Genomic DNA, 25,638 nt, shown 5'->3' with positions numbered 1-25,638 from the left:
ACCAACCTTCCATTAACTCCCAATGTAACCCTAACACCAACCTTCCATTAACTCCCAATGTAATCCTAACACCAACCTTCCATTAATTCCCCCTGTAACTTCAACCCCAGAAGATACAATTGGCTTCTATAAAATGTACTAACCCCCTATTTAATCGTAACACCAACCTTTTACTAGTTCTCCCTGTAACCTTAACCTTTCCACTACCCCCTCCCCATTTAATTCTAATAACAACCTTTCTACTAACCCCCATTTACTCCTAACACCAACCTTTCCAACCTTTCCACTAACCAATCCATTTAATCCAACTTTCCACTAAAGCCCCATATAATCCTAACACCAACCTTCCACTAATTACTTCTGTAACTCTAACCCAAACCTTTCCACTAACCCATCCATTTAATCCTAACACCAACATTCCACTAAATCCCCATGTAATCCTAACACCAACCTTCCACTAATGCCTTCTGTAACTCTAACCCCAACCTTTCCACTTACCCCCCATTGAATCCTAACACCAACCTTTCCACTAACCAATCCATTTAATCCTAACACCAACATTACACTAAATCCCCATGTAATCCTAACACCAACCTTCCACTAATTACTTAACCCCAACCTTTCCACTAACTACTTCTGTAACTGCCCATCAGTGCGGCCTCATCAGTGGCCACCAGTGCCCATTAGTGCAGCCTATCAGTGCATATCAGTGCCGCCTCATCAGTGGCCATCAGTGAAGCCTATTAGTGCCCATCAGAACCGGCAGGTAGCAGTGTGACCGCTTTATGGGGGTGACAGACTGATTTGCCCCATAGGACTGGCACTATACTAAAAGTGTAGTGCAAGCTGGAGGGGACCCTTTTCGTGCAGGAGCAGGGAGGAGGCTGTTTTTTTTTTCCTCGTGGGGTGCAGCTTTTTTGCTGCCCCCCTGCAAAGTGCTGCCCTAGGCCTGGGCCTTGTTGGCCTAGGCCAAGATACAGCACTGGGTGAAGCCGATTGCATGAGTGCATTGGAAAAAAAAGCCCCAGAACTGCTGACTATTCTTATGGCCCTGTCCTTCTCTGCGCAGGCACTCCCCCCGCGATGGCGATTTGAAGTTACAGCAGCAATAGAGCTAAAGAAAAATTACAAGTTGTTATATACAGCGCAGCCTAGAATATGTTCCGTACCTTTCCAATTAATCTGAGCACAATCCCTGGAAGCTCCCACGCCGGCTGGCGGGTCTGTTTTAGCCTTCGCCCCCTGAGCCTGCAGTCGGGTCCTTTAATGGGACCGGCAGGTCTAGTAAAAGCATCCCAGCCTGCTTGTTAGCTGCTGATTTACGAGAGGCGCTCTGTAACTGCCAGAACCGAAGCGGGCCAAGAGCGCCTAATTAGACGCCGATTTCAGAATGGAATTTCTTAATCAGAAATACTAATTACATTTTAATATGGATGTTAAATATCTTCACAGCTATCGAGTCCTCGGCCAATTACATGCCTAGGCTGCATTGTACAGAATCCATGTAAATGAGTTTAATTAATGTAAACGCTAATTAATTGCAATAGGACGTAATCAAGGGGCCATTAGGCCATCGCTTCCCTCCCTGGTATTAAATAACAGCGATTAGTTGTCCTTGGGGTATAGGGATTAATTGGAACTGGAAAATGGAGTGTAGTTTGGGGAAGGTAGTGCTTAGATTTTGCTGTGACAGGTTCTCTTATCGTAATGTAGAGACTTGGGTGAATGTAGGACCTAAGGGAGATATTTATTCAGATCAAATAAACTTTACATTTGGCTTCTATAAAATGTAAAGTACCAGATATTCTACAATGCTCATAGGTTAACAAGTGTCGGACACTGTTGGAGGTGGAGGGCATTATGGAGACTAAGGGCTCTCAGGGGCACTGTGGGCCATTATGGAGAGTTGGATGGCACTATGGAAGCTGGGAGGCACTGTGGAATGCTGTTTTTGGGCACTATGGAGGACTGGAGGCTCTGCAGGAGGTGGGGATCACTTTAGAAGGCTGGGGGCACTGTGGGAGGATGAGGGCTCTCAGGGTTTCCTTGGGGCACCTTGGGCCACTATGGGAGGTTGGGTGGCACTATAGAAGCTAAGAGGCACTCTGGGACACTGTTGGAGTTGTTGGAGGCTGAAGCCACTATGGGGGGATAGAGGCTCTGCAGCAGGTAGGGGGAGGGCACTGTGGAGGCTGAGTTCTCTCAGGGCACATGGGAGCATTGTAGGTCACTATAGGAAGTTGGATGGCACTATGGAAGCCTGGAGGCACTGTGGGAGGCTAGGAGGCACTGTGGGACACTGTTAGCGGTTGGAGGCACAATAGCAAGCTGGGGAACTTTTGAAAGGCTGAGGTGCACTGTGGGAGACTAAGGGCTCTCAGGAATGCTAGCAGCACTGTAGGCTACTGTGGGAAGTTGGGTTGCACTATAGAAGCTTGGAGGCACGGTGAGACACTGTTGGAGGTTGAGGGCAACATGGAGAGCTAGAGGCTCTGTAGCAGGTGGGGGGAGAGCACCGTGGAGGTGAAGGGCTCTCAGGGGACTTGGGAGCATTGTGGGCCACTATGGGAGGTTGGTTGGCACCATGAAAGCTGGGAGGCACTGTGTGACACTGTTTCAGGTTAGGGGCAATATGAAGGGATGAAGGCTCTGAAGCAGACTGTGGGCACTGTGGGGGCTGAGGGATCTCTGGAATAATGGGGGCACTTTGTTCCATTGCTCTGTGTTCATTTAAGGAGCTACAGCTGGTTATGGAGAAGGGAGGTTTTGGCCCGGTGGTTGAAAACCATTGATGTAGACTAGATACCATACAATTGTATCTTATCATAAAGACGTATGGTGCTCTCATCCTTCCAACTTTCCTCTGACAGTCATAGGATGGGGGAGCAACAAGACCTAAAAGTGGTACTAAACTGCAGCACAGAAACATCAGGTCTTCTGCCTTGTTACTTGTGTGACAGAGCTGTGTAAATCTCATGACTAGCTGGACATTCAAATCCTTTGCCAGGTAAAACAGCCCATCTATGTTTGCCCGGAGTTCAGCTTTAAGGTGGCCATGCACACCTTACACCAGAAATGATTTCAATAGCTGCATGTAGAATTCAGGGAAAATGTTGAAAATCTTTATTGTTCACAACTGAAGAATTTCCCGTACCCAAAAACAAACTAAAAAATATATAATTTGGCCGAGTTGGAAATTTTGCTGTGAGCTATATTGTTTTTGGTAAAAACTTCCTCCCCAAGGTTGGAAAAACAAACCCAGGTGTATTAGAAATGGCCAACCAACAAACGAAGCTCTGTGCTGCATGGACACGTTACCTTGTAGCCTTGGTTAACTCCGTTCACAAACTGCGGACTGGGTGGACTCCAGGTGAAGCGGATGGTGGTCGAATTCACAGCTTCTGCCTTCACATTTCCAGGAGGCACTGTGGGGACTGAAAGCAGAGGAGAGGACATGAGGACTGAGGAAATGCTTCTTCCTTCCTGCAGCAGACTGATTACCTCATCTCAGCCTAGCTAACATCACCGACTGCAGCCAAGGATGGTTGCATAATGATAAATACTGGTAGTTTAGCTATTTTGAAAAAAGTTATATTGTCTGCCCCAGATCAGCCCATGATGCATTCTCTCATCTTATGACCATAAACTCTGTGCAGGCTCTAAGGATGTGAAATGACCACAATGATCTTAGCAGCCAGCATGTGGTCTAGAACGGTGTTTCTCCACCCCATTTAAACTGGGCTGGACCCCAGGGCTGGATACATTCTTTCAAAACCATCCATGCCACAACAGTGAATTTTATACTCACACATTGTTATGGTAATACAAAATACGTATTGAAATTCTGGAGGGCTATGGATGGGGATGGGTGTGACTATGGGGAATATGGGAGTGTGGAGGGGGCTGGAGGACTCTGCAGCAAACTTGGTAGCCCTGTAGAGGATGAGGTATCTGGAGGGGGTCTCCCCAGGAGGGTTGAGGGGGGCTGGAGGTTTATCAGCAAGCTAGGGGGCACTTCAGCTGGGTGGGTCAGGGGGGCTATGGGGGAGGTTGAGGGGCATTGTGGAGGCTGAGGGCTCCCAGAAAGCATAGGGATACTTTGGAAGGGTAAGGGGCACTGCTGTCCACTATGGTGGGAGGTTGGGTTGGTACTATGGAGAGAGCAGGGGGGGGGGAATTGTGGGGAATGGGTCTCTGGAGGGGGCTGTAGGACTGGAGCTATAGCAGGGACAATGTGCAGGACTGGAGGGCACCTTGGGAGCTGGGGGCACTGTGGGTCACTGATAGTGGCACTATGCAGCAGGCTGCAGGGAATAGCTGTGGGAAGTTGGCGGGCACTGTGGAGACTAAAGGGTCTTAGGGGGCACTGTGAGAGGTTGAGGACCACCCAGGGTCACTATGGGCGATTGGGTGGCACTATGGGAGCTGGGTGGCACTGTGGGAGGTTTTCAGGTACTGTGGGGACAGAGGGCTCTTAGATGGCCTAGGGGCTCTATGAGAGTTTGGGGGGCACTGTGGGCCACTATCGGAGGTTGGGTGGCACTATGGGAACTGGGAGGCACTGTGGGAGGTTGGCAGGCACTGTAGGGACTGAGAGCTCTTAGTGGCCCTGAGGGCTCTGTGAGAGTTTGAGGAGCACTGTGAGTCACTATAGGAAGTTGGGTGGCACTATGGGAGCTGGGAGGCACGTTAGAACACTAATTGGGGCACCATACAGCGAGCTAGAGGGCACTGCTGGGAGTCACTGTGGGATGTTGGCAGCCACTGTGGAGACTGGGGACTTTTAGGGGTCCCGGGGTGGGGCACTGTGGGTCATTATGGGAGGTTGGGTGGCACTATGGGAACTGGAAGGCACTCTGGGAGGTCGGCAGCCACTGTGGGGACTGAGGGCTCTTAGTGGCCCTGGGGGCTCTGTGAGGGGTTGAGGAGCACTGTGGGTCACTATGGGAGGTTGGGTGGCACTGTAAAACACTGATTGGGGAATTATGCAGCAAGTTAGGGGGCACTGCAGGGGGCTAGGAGTCACTGTGGGAGGTTGGCAGGCACTGTGGAGACTGAGGGTTCTTAGGGGGCCTGGTGGCACTGTGAGAGGTTGGGGGGGCTGTGGGCTACTATGGGAGGTTGGGTGGCACTATGGGAACTGGGAGGCACTGTAGAAGTTTGGCAGGCACTGTGGGAACTGAGGGCTCCTAGTGGCCCTAGGGGCACTGTGAGAGGTTGAGGAGCACTGGGGGGACTGGGGGCTCTCAGTGGCCCTAGGGGTTCTGTGAGGGGTTGAGGAGCACTGTGGGCCACTATAGGAGGTTGGGTGGCACTGTAGAGCACTGATTGGGACACTATGCAGCAAGTTAGGGGGCACTGCAGGGGGCTGGGAGTCACTGTGGGAGGTTGGCAGGCACTGTGGAGACTGAGGGTTCTTAGGGGGCCTGGTGGCACTTTGAGAGGTTGGGGGGACTGTGGGCTACTATGGGAGGTTGGGTGGCACTATGGGAACTGGGAGGCACTGTAGAAATTTGGCAGGCACTGTGGGAACTGAGGGCTCCTAGTGGCCCTAGGGGCACTGTGAGAGGTTGGTGGGTACTGTTGGCCACTGTGGGAGTTCGGAGGGCGCTATGGAAACTGGGAGGTACTGTGTGAGGTTGTCAGGCACTGTGGAGACAGAGGGCTCTTAGGGGGCCTGGGGGCACTGTGAGAGGTTGGGGGGCACTGTGGGCCACTATAGGAGGTTGGGTGGCACTATGGATACTGGGAGGCACTGTGGGAGGATAGAGGATGTGCAGCTGTCTGATGACCGGGGGGGGGGGGGGTAGGGAGGTCCCAGTCTGGCAGTGGGCCACGACCCGGTGATTGAGAACCACTGGACTAGACAGCCTGAGAGTGAGAACCACTGGACTAGACAGCCTGAGAGTTAGAACATGTGATAACATTTTAAAATAATATTATTAATTAAGCTAAGTAATGCTAGCATATCCTGTTAACGCAAGTGAAAGATGAGATTTATTATAAAGTCCAATTGAAATAATGATCGGGCTGCGGACCATTCTTCGCTTACAACCGCCCACAAGGGGGACATTTAAACTGTAAATTGTCCATTTTAAATTCCTAAATTGCTTCCTCCCCTTTAAATCATAACAATACAAAACCCAAAATGAACGGATTTCTATTCCCAAAGAACATGAAAACCGTAAAGACATTCCGAAAAACATAAGACCGGCCCTCGCTGAGCACGCGCTCCCGCTGACCTCTTGTATCCTATTTATATAGAAATACATTCGGCCGAATCACAGGGACAAGGCTTTGCATCTCCAGGATTCTGTTTAACGACACCGTGTCCCAGTCGGGGCCGTGCCATGAAATTGCAGGTCAGCTCACCTCCCTGCAGGGTCGACTCGGTCACTTTGGCACTGAACACTCCCAGGCCGGCGTTATTAAACGCGGCCACCTCAATCTCGTAATTGGTCCAGATAATGAGGTCCTCCAGGAGCAGGCTGCTGAGATCCGGGTTGGACAGGTTTCTATATTGGTAATCCACAGGCAGGCCGGCGAGGCAGTATCTGGACAGAGAGATACAATAAAAGGTACAAGCAGGACATTTTAATCACTTAAAGGGGAAATTTTTTCCAGGTCAACTTTTTTTCGTTTTGTAAAGAAAATTACAAATATAGCAATAGCCAATTGGGGGGGGGGGGGGGGGTTGGGTAGTCCTAGAACAACATGAAGCTGACATGTACACACTCATCCTTACAGCCGGGTACAATATATATAATATATATGATTTCTTGTTTAATTTTAGTTTATTATTTAGTGTACTAGCTAAAAGAGATATACTAATCTCTATCGTTGTGTTCAACCACGGAATGTAAGAAAATGTGGATTTAGACTGCATTTTTGCCTGACTGCGTGTACCTGGGAGAACCCCAGTGGAAGGTCCCAGTGTTTAGCTATAGGAAGCAACCCCATTGAAAGTGATGTGAGGCTGCCAGTTCCCGCAGCTAACTGCGGCCACTCACATGTAATCACTATGTGACGATTACCTGCAAGTGATTGACCCTGGATGCAGACAGTCTCTGTCCAAAACCAATCACTCGCAGGTGATTGGCCCTTATTATTTATTATGCTATATATATATATATATATATAATATATATATATATTATATTAATTATAATATATATATATATATATATATATATATATATATATATATATATATATATATATATATATATATATATATATATATATATGGTATATATTTATAAACACTGCTCAAAAAAATTAAAGGACCACTTTGCAAACACAATAGATTTCAATGGGGAAAAATCTCATGTTGGATATCTATACTGGTATGGACTGGGTAATGTGTTAGGAAGGAAACAAAGGCATTTGATGGAAATGAAAATTATCAACCTAGAGAGGGCAGAATTCAAAGACAACCCAAAAATCAAAGTGAAAAAATGATGCAGCAGCCTAGTTCATTTTGCTAAAATGTCATTGCAGCAACTCAGAATGGTCCTCAGTAGTTTGTATGGCCTCCACGTGCTTGTATGCATGCCTGACAACGTCGGGGCATTCTCCTAATGAGACAACGGATGGTGTCCTGGGGTATTTTCTCCCAGATCTGGACCACTGAGCTCCTGAACAGACTGAGGTGCCAATAATATCCCAGAGGTGTTCTATTGGATTTAGGTCAGGTGAACGTGGGGGACATTCAATGGTATCAATTCCTTCATCCTCCAGGAACTGGCTGCATACTCTCGCCATATGAGGCCCGGCATTGTCGTGCACCAGGAGGAACCCACCCAGGTCACACTGCACCAGCGTAGGGTTTGACAATGGGTCCAAGGATTTCATCCCAATTCCTAATGGCAGTCAGGGTGCCATTGTCTAGACTGTAGAGGTCTGTGTGTCCCTCCATGGATTTGCCTCCCCAGACCATCACTAACCCACCACCAAACCGGTCTCCGTGGCTTCTCCAGAACCTTTCACGTCTGTCACATGTGCTCAGGGTGAACCTGCTCTCATCTGTGAAAAGCACAGGGTGCCAGTGGCAGTCCTGCCAATTCTGGTGTTCAATGGCAAATGTCAATCCAGCTCCAAGGTGCTGGGCAGTGAGCACAGGCCAACGAGGATGTCGGGCCCTCAGACCACCCTCGTGAAGTCTGTTTCTGATTGCTTAGCCTGCTGGAGGTCATTTTGTAGGGCTCTGGCAGTGCTCATCCTGTTCCTCCTTGCACAAAAGGAGCAGATACCGGTCCTGATGATGGGTAAAGGACCTTTTACGGCCTGTCCAGCTCTCCTAGAATAACTGCCTGTCTCCTGGAATCTCCTCCATGCTCTTGAGACTGTGCTGAGAAACACAGCAAACCTGGCAATGGCACGTATTGATGTGCCAGTGTACCACCCTTTGGACTGCCTGTGCAACCTCTATAGGGTCCAGGTATCGCCTCATGCTACCAGTGGTGACACTGACCCTAGCCAAATGCATAACTAGTGAAAAACAGTCAGAAAAAATGAGTAGGGAAAAAAAGTTCAGTGCCCTCCACCTGTAAAACCATTCCTGTTTTGGGGGTTTTCTCATTTTTACCTATCTAGTGCACCTGTTGTTAAACACCAAAGCAGCTGAAACTGATTAACAACCCCCTGTATTTGCGCGGCGGTCTTACAAACACAATTTTTGTTGGAAAAAATAGACTTTTTTTTAATTCAAAAATAAGAGAACTATAAAGTTGGCCCAATTTTTTTCTATAATGTGAAAGATAATGTTATGCCGAGTAAATTGATACCAAATATGTCATGCTTCAAAATTGCGCACGCTCGTGGAATGGCGACAAGCATTGGTACTTAAAAATCTCCATGCTTTAAAAATTTCTACGGGTTACCAGTTTAGAGTTACAGAGGAGATTAAGGGCTTGAATTTTTGCTATTGGCTACAGAATCTGCCGGCTGCCTGCTGTGAATATGCTGCCTGCTACACAGACAGAGACAGGCACTCTGCCTGTCTCAGTAAACCAACTTAGACTTGATCTCAATTACTTCCAGTTTTTTGGTGCAGTAATAGTGTAATAACGATCTGGATCTGCCGCACGTGTCAGCAAAGCTACTGAAACTGGCAGCAGGGATTATTTTTTAATCTGGCGCAGGTCATTTTAATGGGCTATACTGCCAGAAAAGTGTTGCTAGAACTTTATTGAACTCTCACCATATGACTTTCCTATGCCTGTCAGGTATGAAAACTGGCTGAGGGAACATGGAAGAAACAGAGAGGGACTAGCTAGGACTGACTAGCAGAGGAGGACAGAAGGAGAAACCAATCAAATAGACAAGTTGTAGTGCCCCAAAGCAGCCTCTACATGTCAGCATACAACAAAGGCAACCTAACGAAGTTCAATACAACACAGAAAAAATACATATAAGTGAGACATAACAGCCATTCATTGATTGGGTCTACAGCAGGGGTATTTAATTAAAATTCAAGGAGTTCTGGTCAATAAAATTTTCTTCCAGCTGAGGTCTGAATCTCTAGTTTGTGCTATGACTAAGATTGTAGTCTTTGCAAAAAAATGAGAAATGTACAATTTCCATAGCATTTCAACAGTATTTATCCCCCATCAGAGTGCCCCCACAGATCAGGTTCCCCCATCAGAGTGCCCCTTTAAATGATGTGTCCCTATCCGAGTAATCATTTAAATCAGGTGTCCCTATCAGAGTGCCCCAAAGATCAGGTGTCTCCATCGGAGCACCCTCTTCATCAGGGGTCCCTATCAGAGGGCCTCCATAGATTAAGTTTCTCCATCAGAGTACCCCTTACATCAGGTATCCTTATTAGAGTGCTCCCATGGAGAGCAGGTGTCCCCATCAGAGTGCCCCCATTGAGCAGGTGACCCAAACAAAGTGACTCCATGAACCAAGTTTTCCGGCCAGAGAGCAGGTGTCTCTGTAAGAGAGCCCCCATAGATCAGGTGTCCCCATCAGATTGACCCCATAGAGCAGGTGTCCCTATCAGAATGACCCCATAGAGCAGGTGTCACCATCAGTGTCCCCATGGAGCAGGTGTCCCCATCAGAGTGCCCCCATAGAGCAGGTGACCCAATCAAAGTGACTCCATGAACCAAGTTTCCCCGCCAGAGAGCAGGTGTCTCTGTAAGAGAGCCCCCATAGATCAGGTGTCCCCATTAGATTGACCCCATAGAGCAGCTGTCCCTATACAGCAGATGTCCCCATCAGAGTGACCCCATAGAGCTGGTGTCACCGTCAGTGTCCCCATAGAGCAGGTGTCACCATTAGAGTGCCCCCATTGAGCAGGTGACCATCAAACTGACTCCATGAACCAAGTTTTCCCACCAGAGAGCAGGTGTCTCTGTAGGAGAGCCCCCATAGAGCAGGTGTCCCCATCAGATTGACCCCATAGAGCAGGTGTCACCATCAGTGTCCCCATAGAGCAGGTGTCACCATTAGAGTGCCCCCATTGAGCAGGTGTCACCATCAGTGTCCCCATAGAGCAGGTGTCACCATCAGATTGACCCCATAGAGCAGCTGTCCCCATACAGCAGATGTCCCCATCAGAGTGACCCCATAGAGCAGGTGTCACCATCAGTGTCCCCATAGAGCAGGTGTCACCATTAGTGTGCCCCCATTGAGCAGGTGTCCCAATCAAACTGACTCCATGAACCAAGTTTTCCCGCCAGAGAGCAGGTGTCTCTGTAAGAGAGCCCCCATAGATCAGGTGTCCCCATCAGATTGACCCCATAGAGCAGGTGTCCCCATCAGATTGACCCCATAGAGCAGGTGTCCCCATCAGAATGACCCCATAAAGCAGGTGTCCCCATCAGAATGACCCCATAAAGCAGGTGTCCCCATCAGAATGACCCCATAAAGCAGGTGTCCCCATCAGATTGACCCCATAGAGCAGGTGTCCCCATCAGAATGACCCCATAAAGCAGGTGTCACCATTAGAGTGACCCCATAGAGCATGTGTCCCCGTCAAAGTGCCCCAATAGAGCAGGTGCCCCATCAGAGTTCCCCCAATACAGCAGGTGTCCCCATCGGAGTGCCCCCATACAGCAGCTGCGCCCATCAGATTGACCCCATTGAGCAGGTGACCCCATCGATCAGGTGTCCCTGTCCAAGAGCCCCATAGAGTAGGTGTCCCCCCATCAGAAAGCCCCCCTCAGAGAGCAGGTGTCCCCATCAGAGTGCTCCAAATGAGCAGGTGTCCCCATCGGAGTCCCCACCAGAGAGCATGTGTCCACATCAGATGCCAGTGGTCCTAGCAACCAATGATGGTAGTGCAGCAGGGATCTAGGGTTGCAGAGTGGCGGGCTGACCAGCTGGATGGGAGTGTCACTCAGTCCAGGTCCGAACCGCGGTCCACCATAAAGGCTGATCTACATAATACTATTGATAGCTGCTGTGTAAGCATGAACCGGAGAGTTTGTCTTATTTTTGTGACAGCTTCCCTTTAAGGCATGGAAAACTTTTTGTGCTGCTTGCACCCGTTCTCACACATAATTCTCTCTCTCCGAGTCAATTTATATACAGCCAGATTCGTTATCCCAGCCTCTCGCTAAGCTTGCCTTGCGTTCAATATAGTCTTTTTTTTTTCCCTTTGCAATCCTCCTTTATCTCACTAATCCCACCACTCTCCCCCTCAGGCCAGTATTTGCATGGCTCTGGTTCTACAATCAGGTCCTCCAATGTAATGACATTTAGCAGGACACTACTGGAAATGAAGCTTACGGTGAAAACACGCTAAACCTCTTAAGATCTCCGGCCTTTGAAAAAAAAAAAAAAAAACTTTTCTCTATTCTCAGAGATCCTATTCTCACAGATCCCTAAATATAACCCATGCAACGATTTGCATTTTGCATTTTTTTAATCTGCCCAACAAAAAATTTGCCTAAAAAAAAAAAAAAAAAAAAAAAAAGAGCATAAAAAGCGCAAAACTGGAATCATGGCAAAAATGCAAAAAGCACTGCAGAAACGCTCAAAAGCAAACTGTATTTGTGTAAAGTTGGGTCTGTTGGGCTACAGCAGGGGTCTTAATTACCGGGAGGGCATCCATGTACGTCCTCCCGTGCATGTGCTGCCTGCGTGCCTCCTGTGGGGCGTAGGCAGCACGCTCTGTGATCAGCGAGTCCATGAGCCTCGGCTGATCACAGATCGGAGCAAGGGGCCGATCCCGGCCCTTTACCATGTGATCAGCAGTCCTGCACATGTACACTGCTGCTAAGCAGTGCCCACCAGTGCCACCTACCAGTGCCCACCAGTACCACCTATCAATACCCACCAGTGGCACCTATCAGTGTCCATCAAGTGCTGCCCATCAGTGCCACTAACGGTACCTACCAGTGCCCTTCAGTGCTGCCTATCAGTGCCCTTCAGTGCCACATATTAGTGCCCATCAGTGCCACCTTTCAGTGCAGCCTCATTAATGCCCATCAGTGCTACACTATCAGTGCCTATCAGTGCAGCCTATCAGTACCTATCAGTGCAGCCTCATCAGCACACATCAGTGAAGGAGAAAAATTGCAAATTTTTTATAACAGACTATGAAAAATGTTTTTGTTTTTTTGTTTTAAATTTTCGGTCTTTTTTTGTTTGTTTAGCAAAAAATAAAAAACCCAGTGGTGACTAAATACCACCAAAAGAAAACTCCATTTGTGTTTAAAAAAATGATAAAAATTTCATATGGGTACAGTGTAGCATGACTGCGCAATTGTCATTCAAAGTGCGACAGCACTGAAAGCTGAAAATTGGCCTGGGCAGGAAGGGGGTTTAAGTGGTTTGTATATAATTAAACTGATCTCCTATAGCAGACACCCAATGTCAATGTGGTCAAGCTCCTCCCACTGCCTTCCATGAAATAAAAAAAAAAAAAAACAGAAAAAGAAAAGTCCACTTTGAAATAGCAAAGGGGCGGAGATGTTACCATTGGACAAGACAAGACGTTGTTGAACGAACTGATTTACTGACACCCATCCAAGTTTTAAAGGGTGACTCCAACTTGGTGGAAAGAAAAATAGAGCAAATAATAAAAAAAATAAATAAATAAAATAAATCATATGCAACTGCACGGCACGGCAGCCGATGTTTCCATCAGCTGTCGGGTGCTGACGCTGCCATTGCCGGTGAGGGAACCCCGACAGTGAAGCCTTGCGGCTTCAAGGGTGGGTCCCTAATGAGCATGTGCATTTGGATTGGCTCGGGGCAGGGGAAAGATGAGGGGGCCAAACTTCCCTGTTTCCCAGAAGTGGGGAAGGGTACCTGTCAAAAACAGGTACCCATTCCTCCCTCCCCCCTGAAAGGTGCCAAATGTGGCACCGGAGGGGGGGGGAGGAAGCAAATAAGCGGAAGTTCCACTTTTGGGTGGAACTCCGCTTTAAGAGAGATGTTCATGCTTTTCTCTTCATACAAGTCAATGAGAATGCAAATGCACCAGAAAATGAACTCTAAGGGGTTGATTTACTAAAGGCAAATAGACTGTGTGCTGTTGCTCCACAGTTTAATAAATGAGCAGAAGCTCTGCTGACTTCCATCATCCAATCATGTGCAAGCAACAACGCTGTTTTTTTTTTTTTTTTTTATATTTTCCTTGCACGTGATTGGGTATTTTTTTGCAAAGTGAAACCTTACCTCATTTACTATGCCCTGGAGCAACTGCAGTCTATTAGTCTATTAGTAAATTAACCCCTTAATAAGAAGCATCTCAAATTGATTTCAAGCTAAATGCATCTGGAGAAAGCTGCCTTTGCCCACTAATGCCTGGTGATCCTGCCATTAAGGGTCTTGTTCAGGCATTTCCTGTTTAAGGGTGACAACGCTCTGTCCCTGTCACCCAACTTTGCTCCTGCGTTGTCACCCTTTCACACGCTCTAACAAAGAAGTAACCATTTCAGCACACATTACATGCATGGTCCACGGTTGTCACCATCAGGGAACTTGCCCTGAGAAGTGCCAAGATGCCATCACTGGAGTGCATGAAGATGGGAAGTGACATCAAAGGGGCTTCAGAAGATCAGCATGTAACAAAAGGATGAACAAAACAAAAAAGATTTTCTTTGGGCTCTTTCACACGGTCCGCCTCCGTAGACAGATCCATGCTGCTCAGCGAGGATCGATCCGCCGATCCCCGCTGAGCCGGCGGGTGACAGCTCCGTCTCCGCTTGCAGTGCGGAGAGGGAGGTGTCACAGCCCTCGCTGCTCTCTATGGGGGATCGGATGAGAGAGGACCGCCTGTCCGCTCTCATCCGATCCGATCCCCAGGACGGATGGAAAATAGGGTTTCTATCCGTCCGGATTTCACGGACAGGATCGGATGCGGATGGCAGCGGACATGTCACCACTGACATCCGCTGCTCCATAGGGCTGAATGGGCATCCGATCAGATCCGCCTAAAAAACTGACAGGCGGATCTGATCGGATCGCCCGTGTGAAAGAGCCCTTTAACAAAATCCGATTCTTTACGATACATGGAGCTTTAGCAAACGAAGGGGTTGATTTACTAAAGGCAAAAAGACTGTGCACTTTGCAAAGTGCAGTTGCCCCAGAGCTTAGTGAATGAGCAGAAGCTCTGCTGGCTTCCATCATCCAATCAACTACAAGCAAAAATGCTGTTTTTTTAATTTTTTTATTTTCCTTGCACGTGATTGGGTATGCTTTGCAAAGTGAAGCTTTTCCTCATTTACTAAGCTCTGGGGCAACTGCACATGCAAAGTGCACAGTCTATTTGCCTTTAGTAAATCAACCCCTAAATGATATTCAGTTGGGGGTTCACAGCTACTGGACAGGAAGAAAGCGGTGCTCATAAAGAACTGATATATGCGCTAAACCCTTTATAATAAATCTCTTCAGCCCTTATGATTTCCTGGAATACATTTACATATTTATGTGTAGCTATGAAAAGCACTTTTTATATTACCCCCACTTGTAACTGCTACCATTTCCTCGTCTCCCTCAAGCCATTCCTTTTACACTTTTTTACTTGGCCCTTCCCTTAATGACTTCTCTCATCCACTCACGTAAAAACCTCTGCACCCCCCTTGATACAATTCTGTTCCTCACTAATCCTCTCTCCACCCTTCTCCGCATAATCCTCTTTACCCAGAGGTCTCTGGCAACCCATTACATCTCCTACTAGACCTGTGTGTGTGAAGCAGCCTAATCTTATTCCTCCTCACAGCCTTCAACATGGTGCTAATGCAACACGACCCGAACGTGTGACATCATGCATATTAATCGGGATAGGTTTAGAATTCCAAGGATCTGTAATGCTACGAGAAATTATTTTATTCTGGGTGAGAGGGTGCATTGAGCAGTTACCATAGCGCTAAGTCTATGGCTCAGCAGTCAGTTAGCTCTGGAGAACCATATCGTCTACAAGAAACCTGGGTGTACTCAACATCTATCTGAAGGCCTTTTCTAATGTGCTTTAAAAGACATGGAAGCAAAAAAAAAAAATCAGCAACTGTCTGTGCTGAAAGATTTTTTTTTGCAAGCTACCAGAATCGTTCTGTGGCCAAAGGCTTGTGGACCCCTGGCAACCACACCTACACCTTATAGTCAAAGGCTTGTGGACACCTGACTTCCACAACAACACTTTATGGTCAAAGGCTTTTGGATGTCTGACCAACACACCTATACTTTATGGCAAAAGGCTTGTGGACACCTGACCACCACACCTAAACTTTATGGTCAAAGGCTTGTGGACACCTGACCACCACACCTATACATTATGGTCAAAGGCTTGTGGACACCTGGCCACCACACCTACACTTTATGGTCAAAGGCTTGTGGACACCAGACAACCACACCTACACCTTATAGTCAAAAGCTTGTGGACACCTGACTTACACACCTACACTTTATGGTCAAAGGCTTTTGGATGTCTGACCAACACACCTAAACTTTATGGTCAAAGGCTTGTGGACACCTGACCACCATACCTACACTTTATGGTCAAAGGCTTGTGGACACCTGACCACCACACCTACACTTTATGGTCAAAGGCTTGTGGGCACCTGACCACCACACCTACTCTTTATGGCCAAAGGCTTGTAGACACCTGAACATCACTCTTACACTTTATGGCCAAAGGCTTGTAGACACCTGACCACTACACTTACACTTTATGGCCAAAGGCTTGTGGATATCGGACCACCACACCTAAACTTTATGGTAAAAGGCTTGTGGACACCTGACCACCACACCTACACTTTATGGCCAAAGGCTTGTAGACGCCTGACTTCCAAACCTACACTTTATGGCCGAATGCTCATGGACACCTGACCAACACACCTACACTTTATGACTTAAGGCTTGTGATCACCTGACCACCATACCTACACTTTATGACTTAAGGCTTGTGGACACCTGACCACCACACCTACATTTTATCGCCAAAGGCTTGTGGACACCTGACCACCACACCTACACTTCATGGTCAAAGGCTTGTGGACACCAGATTTCCACAACTACTACACCTTATGGCCATAAGCTTGTGAATACTTGACCACCACCCCTACACTTTATGATCAAAGGCTTGTAGACATCTGACCACCACACCTACACTTTAGGGTCAAAAGCTTGTAGATACCTGACCACCATACCTACACTTCAAAGGCCTGTAGGCACCTAATCGCCACACCTACTGTAAAAGAAGCTCAGTACGCGTTGGAATGAGAAGGCTGGCTCATTCTAATATTTTTGTGCATTCTCATAAGTTTGAGCAAAGATTCAATGCAAAAAAGGCAGTCACACTCACGCAAACGTATTAGCGTGTAAAGAGTAACCTATGCACATGCGCAAGTGTACGAGCACACGTACAGGCCCTGGCGCCAAACACCCTATTTAAGCTGAACTCTGGCATGGGTGGATGGCGAAGTGATCTTCAGCTTGTTCCTGCTTTACCTGGGCCTTGACCTGCTTACCTGTGTACGAGTGGGTTTGCTCCTGGCCTGTCCTTGGATTTCTGCCTGTGACCTCGGCTTTTATTTTGACTCTGCTTCTGTCTTCTGCACACGGCTGCGTACTAATCCCGGCTTGTGTCCTGACTCTAAAGTCTTGTAGAAAGTCTTCCCAGAACAACCACACATGGGTGAGGAGTGCAGCTTCCACTTAACTGCCAATGGTTGTGCAATGATATGTCCAACAAACCCATACTGATGTGATACTCAACAATATGAAATATACAGTATGGGTATATGTATAAAGTCCACCTAGAACTGGGCCAAGAGAAACAGAACTGCTAAGAGTGCCCGATGACATGAGATTAGTGCCTCTTCCAAAAGAAAATTGATGGATTTGAAATTAGCTCTCTATGAGCCCATCAAGACCTCTGCAGATTCCCCTTAATTGACCCATCTCAGGGGAAAGAAATTATTTACCTGAATTAAAAGGATTATTTCATGGGAGATCACACAGGCAACAAGAAAATTATGCAATTGCAGCTAAAATCCTGTCTGTGCAGCTAGTACACCCACAAATGTATTCATAGGCTAGGTCACCCCAAGTGATGGCCTCTGGCATTCACTACCTTTTGTTAAAGGGCCTGCTACGAAGGATGAAATATTTACTGGATCGTGCTGTGTGTGGTCTCACCACAGCTTGGTATTTTGGCAGTGACACAAAGGATGAAGGGGGAACACCCCGAAATGCGTAATCGTTTTTTTGGAGGTCTACATCCTTCCACTGCATGCGGCAGCTGAGGATGCCCAGTGGAGACCCCTGGTGGTCCCTCATTGCTTATTGCCCGTGTGTCATAATCGTTTTGTGAGTATAATGTGTATACATGTCTATTACAATAAATTGTTTTAAAGATAATGCGCTAGGCTGGTGCGCCCTCTGTCCATTTCCCTTTTACAAAGGATAACTGGGACTGCAATAAAACGCTAGCTTCTACTATCCTGAACCTAAGAAACGAGCCCTAAAAAATGAATGACTAAGGACATGCTTTTTTGAAAAAGACATACCCCAAAATTAATTATTATGTTATTAATTGCTAGCATCAGTTTTATCTTCAAACTTACTGTATTATTAAAGGCTCAAACAACACATAGGAAAAATATCTGAAGAAAAGGGTGCAAACAAGTAAAGGTGTAGGGTCGTTATCCTTTTATCACATCACTTTACAGAACCAGAGAAGACAGAGGAACTATACCACCCATAGTCAACCATGACCTTTGCAATGAAATCACTGCAGATCACTGACCTGATGACGTATCCCCTTAAGATGCCATTCTGGTGACTCTCCGGGGGTGGCTGCCACTGGACAAAGATGGATTGGTTGGTGCGCCCTGTGGCGAGAACAGCTTGTGGTGGGGCACTAGGAGGTTCTTCCGGAAGGGTCACCCTGTGGATCAAAGAGACACATCACATGACAATTACAGAAACACTGAGCTTCAATAATTAAGGTGTCTGGAAGAAAAAAAAGCATTGGTGTTGGTAGGATTGCAGTGTTCATATGAGTAGAGAAGCTTTTTATTACATCTTCTAGAGCAGTGGCTCCACAGGGCTGTGGCCTCCCTCCTCCAAAGCCCTCAGGCAGCTTCTGATCTTCTAACCTCCCATAGTGCTTTCCACCTCCTATATGGCCACCCAACATTTCATAGTGGTCTGCAGTTCCCCACAACCTCTCACATTGCCATTAGCCCCCCGGAGAGCCCTCCACCCTCAAAGTGCCCCTCAACCTTCCACAGTGTCCACCAGCTCCCTGCAGTGCATCTTTAGCTTGCTGCAGACCCTCCAACGGTGTTCCCCAGCAGAGGCGTAACTACAGGGGTTGCAATTGCAACCGGGCCCCATTCTCCAGGGGGCCCTGTACATCTGGATAGGAGGGGTGGCGGGGGCAGCATGTAGGGAAATCACTGTCTTTTTTCCTCCTGTAGCTGCAGGAGATTGTTTCCTCTGTATGCTGCCCCCGCCACTCCTCCTATCCAGTTCACTTGTGTTCTGCTGTCTCTGGGCCCCTGTGTGCTCCCCTGCCCCCCCCCCCCCACACTGTGCTCCCTCCCCTCTCCTGCCGGCTGCTGCAGGGGATATGTCACAATAGAGAACCAGGAAGGGTCGGTAAATATGTAATTTACCAGCTCCTTCCTTTTCTGAATGGACAGAGTCATAGTAAGTGACATTGTAATAAAATAAAATTATAAAAAATAATACAATTAAAATACTAAAAAATAAAAACTACTGACACCAGTGGGTGAACTTCCAGGATCACAAAGGTCACACTTGGGACCGGGCCCTGGCATTCCACCACTGTGGGGAGGCCCCAAGATGGCAGGAAGAGGGTCCACTGCAGAATTTGTGAAAGGGTCTCACTGCAGGACCATAATAAAGGGCCTGCAATGAGAGTTAAGGGCCCCAGGATCAGTGGGAAGAGCCCCAGGCTTGAAGAGAAGGGTCCCAGCCAGGAGTCCGGGGGGCCCTTCATGGTTTCTTGCACCGGGGCCCAGAAGGTTCTAGTTACGCCTCTGTTCCCCAGTGTCTTACAGTGCCAGCCCACCCCACCCCCTTTCTGTTTCTGCTGTGCACTCCAGTCCACAGTGCCTCTGGAAAGCCCCCAGTCTCCTAGAGATTTTCAGCACCCACCAGAGACCCTCAACCCCCCACAATGACACCCAGTCCCATCCAGAGCACTCCAGAATTTCAATACATAATTTGGGATTCCCATGTTTTTCTGGAGTATAAACTTTTTTTTTTCAACTGTTGGGGCATGAAAGGTTTTATTGGGTAATGGTTTCAATAAGGTAGAGAATCACTGTTCTATAAAGCTGCTTGTCCTACAAGACCCTTTTGGACTTACTAGACCTTCTCATCATCATGGAGAGGCTCTGAAGAAAGCAATGACCCTCCAGGCATCCAGCCAGCAGCTGATTTCTTAAACTCCCACAGTTCCTTCTAACTCACCTAGTGCCACACAGCCTTCCATAGTGGCCTGCTGTGCCCCTCACAACCACCCACAGTGCCCCAGGCCCGCTGACAGCCTTTTGCCCCCACAGTGCACCTTAACTTCCTTTAGTGCCCCCCTCCCTAGCCCCTGCAGTATCCATTGGCTTGCTGCAGAGTCTCCAGCCCTCTATAGCCCTGGTCCCCAACCCTGGTCCTCAGGGCCCACTAACAGGCCAGGTTTGCAAGATAACTGAAATACATCCCAGGTGATATAATTTTGCTGCTCAGTGATTGCAGTACTCTAGTCTGCATCTCCCCAAGGTAATACTTAAAATCTGGCCAGTTAGTGGGCCCTGAGGACCGGAGTTGAGGACCACTGCTCTATAGTACCCACAGCCTCCAGCAATGTCCCATAGTGCCCCCTCCAGTCCCTGCAGTGCACTCCAATCTCTCATAGAATCCCTAGAAAGCCCTTAACCTTCTGGAGAGACTTCCAGCCCCCACCAGAAACCCCAACCCCTAAAGTTGCCACCACATCCCTCCATAAACCTCATCCTTTAAAGGGCCACCAAGACTGCTGTTAAATCCTCTTACCACCTCCAGAATCCCCATCCCCACATAGTGACACCCAGGCCCATCCAGAGCCCTTCAGCATTTGAGTACATATTTTGCATTCCTATACTTTTCTTGTGCAAGTCTAAACCTTTTTTCATTACTGTTGGGCCATTGAAGGGGTTATTGGGCCCTGGGACAGCTGCTTGGCCTTACCAGACCTTCTCATCACCATGAAAAGGATCTGGAGGAAACAATTACCGCCCCCCCCCCCAGCAACCAATCGGTTACTTTAATTTAGGATTCCACTTAGAAAGGAAGAATGTAATTGGCTGCTCTTAGCCACATCAACAAACCTCCTTACAGACACTCTCGATTGCTGGTCCCTTTATTACAGCTATACAGAAAATATTACAGTAATATATTTCTGCCGGGCGGCGCCGGAATCCAATTCCATCAAGAACTTATCTTGCTGGCGTTATGACAAAGAACAAAATATAAAGTGAAACTCTACATTATGGTAATGAAAATTTTACTAGAGATATTTGTCAAAACTGGCGGAGCTACCAGCCACAACATGCTCGGAGCTCATTTCAGCCGAGATGCGACTCGACGATAAGCGCTGCTTCTCTCTGCCACTAGAGGAAGTACGAGGAGATCGGAGCAGATGATGACGGAGACGAGAGATAACTTAGTTAGGAGCGCAGACTGTTTAGGCAAGCAACATTTGTGTGACTACATTTTCGAAAATCGTATCTCTTGTATTCATAGAAAGGTCTAGGCGAACATTGCTGAAGGCAAGAAATGTCCTGGGTGGGCTGCACTTAGAGGGGGTGGGGAAAAATAATTAAAGGACACTACACCAAAGTTGAAGTTGTCCTTTAAAGTGTATCTAAAGCCAACGCTTTTTTGGAGCATGCAATGTTTTATTGGGTAAAGGTTTGGAACCACCATTCTATAGAACTGTTTGCCTTACCAGACCTTCCTGGACTTACCAGACCTTATCATCATAGACCCTCAAGGTAGCTGCTGATCTCCTAACCTCCCACAGTTCCTTCCAGCTCGCATAGTGTCACCCAGCCCTTCCATAGTGGCCTGCCGTGCCCCACTCAACCTCCCACAATGCCCCAGGCCCCCTGGGAGTCATCTGCCCCCACATTGCCCCTCAACCGCCCATAGTCCCCATTCTATAGGAATTAAATAAGCAGAGGGTGCACAAAGAACATTGCTGGTTCATGGACCAAAGGTAGGTAGGTTTCCAGGTGGGCTGCACTTAGTGGGGGTGGGGCAAATTAATTAAAGGCACTCCACCAAAATTAAAGTTGTCCTTTAGAGGGTTTCTAAACCCAAAGCTTTTTTTTTTTTGGTCTGAATAAAGTGAAGTATTAAAACCCCCATCTGTTTTTATTGCTGTGTGGGATACCTGCGTAGGAGGTGCTAGATCTATTAATAATGTCATGAGTTACCATCTCATTAACTCTTCCTTGTGCAGCCCCCAGCATCCCTTTAACTGGACTATTATGCACGGGGGGCATAAAGGTCTGTCTGATTATGTGACCACTGTGATTGGCTGTCCCAGTGATCACATGATCAGGAGCCAGTCCTGCCAGATCCAGATCATTAGTAGAGATCAGAAGCTATCTTTGACAGCTTGTTCCCTTTGCTGGGAGCGGGCACTGAGCACGCTCTCTGCACCGAAACCTCAGCAGCACATGGATGCATTTGTGCGGCATCCGGCCAGTAAAGTCCTCCCACTTTGCCTCCACACACGTGTTGCATGGGTGGCAAGGGATTAAAGGAGAACTCCATCATCATCCTTGGAGGACGTCCAATGACGAAACACGTAGGGTGAGGCTTGGATGTGATGTCAGCACGCACACTGTGATCGCTCTCACGGCTTGGGTCTTGAGGTCGAAGGCGATACACTGTTTTACTGAAGCCTGTACACTTGTGTCAGTGGAGAAACACTAAAATGTGAGTTTTAAAGCTGTTTTTACTAAATAAAGTTTTTTTTTTTAAAATGTTTAATGCTAGGAGAGCCTCCTCTCTCTTTACCTTTTGTTGATGGGATAATAACAGATGGAACATTTTCCTTCAGTGATCTCTGGATGGAAGCTGTGGACTGCCATTTTTATACTGGTGTGCGCTTTTTGCTGGTTTAAAATCTTACCACCATCAGGCTCTGGTAAGTTTACCTAGTCATTTATGGTGGTGGAGAGCACGCATTGTGAATATTAGAATTAGGGAAAAGCACATTTATGGTCGATATCATTGGATATGTATGAACTTGCATGAACTTTTTTTATTGATTTCATCGGTTATATGTGTCGAATCTATTGTTTTTGAGCACAATCTTTTTGCGCAGATATATATTATTATTATATATTTTTGCAAAATTTTTTGCTATGGTATGTGATTTTTGCTATATGTAATTTTTTTATACTACACTTAGCAATTTTTGGAAATACTGCTTTTCACAGATGACATTTGTTTGCACATTGATATATACTCTCCGGGCCAGGGGAGGACTGAGCCAGGGGGGCAATTGCCCCCTGGGCCACTCTGATGTCCTGTAAAAAGGCTGCACCGCTTCTGCCACAGACAGGCCTAAAGGATTCCTGGTAAAGGAAAGTAAAAACTCCCCACCACTGACCTACGGATGAAGACAAGGACAGAGCACAGACCTCCCCCCCCAGCATGGATGGTGTAAACTGTGTCTGAGCAGAGGCCATTTCCATGCCCCACTGGAGACCCTCCTCCCCTGGCCAGCCCCAACCGAGCTGTCCCAGCTCCCCCCAACCGCCCCCTGCTGGCCAGGTTTGGAACCCGGATTCAACCGGTGAGTAGAGAGTACCTGGAGCAGAGCTTCATCCTGGAATGGGGGTCAGGAGGAGGACGGGAAGAGGGAGAGTGGGAGGGGGGGGGGGGTTGAGTCGCTGCACCATGGGCCTCTGGTGTGTACTTGCCCCCTGGGCCAAAAGTTGCCAGTCTGCCCCTGCCAGAGTCCGGGCACTTCATTAGGTACACCTTGCTAGTACCGGGTTGGACCCACTTTTGCCTTTAGAACTGCCTTCATTCTTCGTGGAATAGATTCAACAAGGTTTTGGAAACATTCCTCAGAGATTTTGGTCCATAGTGACATGATGGCATTACGCAGTTGCTGCAGATTTGTCGGCTGCACATCCATGATGCCAATCTCCCATTCCACCACATCCCAAAGGTGCTCTATTGAATGAGATCTGGTGAGTGTAGAGGCCATTGGAGTACAGTGACCTCATTGTCATGGTGAAGAAACCAGTGGTGAGATGATTGGAGCTTTGTGACATGGTGCATTATCCTGCTGCAAGGAGCCATCAGAAGATGGGGACACTGTAGTCATAAAGGGATGGACATGGCCAGCAACAATACTCAGGTAGGGGGTGGGGTTTAAACGATGCTCATTTGGGGACAAAAGCATGTCAAGAAAATATCCCCCACACCATTACATCCCCACCACCAGCCTGAACCGGTGATACAAGGCAGGAGGGATCCATGAGCCAAATTCTGACCCCACCATCTGAATGTTGCAGCTGAAATCAAGACTCATCAGACTAGGAAACATTTTTCCAATCTTCTATTGTCCAATTATGGTGAGTCTGTGCGGATTGTAGCCTCAGTTTCCTGTTTTTAGCTGACTGGAGTGGCACCCGGTGTGGTCTTCTGCTGCTGAAACCCATCTGTTTCAAGGATCGATGTGTTTTATGTTCAGAGATGGTATTCTGCATACCTTGGGTGTAACAAGTGGGTATTTGAGTTACTGTTGCCTTTCTATTATTTGTAACCAGTTTCCCCATTCTCCTCTGACATCCTCATATCAAGATATTTTCCTCCACCCAACTGCCACTCACTGGATATTTTCTCTTTTCCCACCATTCTCTGTAAACCCGAGAGATGGTTGTGTGTGAAAATCCCAGAAATACTCAGACCAGTCCGTCTGGCGCCAATAACCATGCCATGTTCCAAAGTCACTTAAATCCCCTTTCTTCTCCATTCTGATGTTCAGTTTGAACTTCAGCAAGTCATCTTCACCACATCTAGATGCCTAAATGCATTGAGTTGCTGCCATGTGATTGGCTGATTAGCAATTTGTGTTACCAAGCAATTGAACAGGTGTACCTAATAAAGTGGCCGGTGAGTGTAGATTGTTTTAGAAGGGGAGGGAGATGATTTATTTAAGCACATAATGCCATTTATAAATCTATAAAAGATGTAAAAATGAATGTCATAAATAGCCCAATGGAAACTTTACCTTACAAAAACCTAATAGTAGCTACATATTATACAGAATCCATTTTACAAAAAAATAATAATAAAAAAAAAAAAAAGAAAAAAAAAAAAAGGAAATTGCACAAAGTGTAATGAGATCATGTAGAGAAATATTTTAATCATAATGTTATAACACAAAAGAACCCCCTTGTGTGATATAACAGTGTGATTATAATACTTCTTTACACGGTATCATCAGATTTTGTTTTTTTTTTTTTTAAAGAAACCGACCTTTTCTTTTTATTTTTTTTTTGCCTGTAAAATTGTTTCTTTATAATATGTAGTTGTCATTAGATTTTTATACCAAAGTTACCATTGAACTTTTTACACCCCTATGAATTTAAAAATGTTTGAATATTTTATATAATATTTTATAGATATTGTATAAGCTAGTGGGGTCCACTGTAGTAGCAGTGTAGTAGATTTACAGCTTGTAGAGCAACGGTCTCCAAACTGCGGCCTGGGGTTGGGGGCGGTGCAATGCAGCCCGTCGCTTGCTTTTATCTGGCCTTTGGGGTACTGTTCCACCCAGGGGAGGGCTGGCAGCCTTAGGCCTGGGGGGCAAGCCCAGTCAAGTGGCCCATTGAACCATCAAATCAGCTCACCATTCATTCCCACCTGGTTTCATAACAGATATTGATGTTATAAATCAAGACAAACATAATGCAATGTGGTAACATAATTTAATGTTAATAGCAAAAAAGGAGGTTTAACAAAAATACATGACATCACGCCAGGTGGGGCCTAGGAAGCTCCTGTCGGATGGAGATCACTCTGCCTGACAGGGAAGTGACCATGTTAGTATTGTGCCAGCCGGGTACAGGAGCGTACTCTACACACTCATACCGTGCCGATGCAGCTCTGCAAATATTACATTGTGTAGCAGCGACCGGC

General features: G+C 47.1%; 1 protein-coding gene across 3 annotated transcripts in view; it reads right to left on the bottom strand.

The window, feature by feature from the left end:
* The window catches only part of SDK2 (sidekick cell adhesion molecule 2), a 913,491-nt gene that overhangs the window by 139,587 nt on the left and 748,266 nt on the right, over positions 1-25,638 (bottom strand). For all 3 annotated transcript variants that reach the window (XM_082271790.1, XM_082271792.1, XM_082271791.1), the window contains exons 16-18: positions 18,209-18,349; positions 6,373-6,554; positions 3,319-3,434 (exon numbers count right to left, since the gene is read on the bottom strand). In XM_082271790.1, the coding sequence (XP_082127916.1) occupies positions 3,319-3,434; positions 6,373-6,554; positions 18,209-18,349 (439 nt within the window). The remainder of the gene's footprint in view (positions 1-3,318; positions 3,435-6,372; positions 6,555-18,208; positions 18,350-25,638) is intronic.

The sequence above is a fragment of the Pelophylax lessonae genome (genome assembly GCF_965119305.1).
Source record: "Pelophylax lessonae genome assembly, chromosome: 11".
Taxonomy (NCBI): domain Eukaryota; kingdom Metazoa; phylum Chordata; class Amphibia; order Anura; family Ranidae; genus Pelophylax; species Pelophylax lessonae.
Note: the sequence above shows the minus strand (reverse complement) of the source record. Positions and strands in the feature narration are given on the sequence as shown.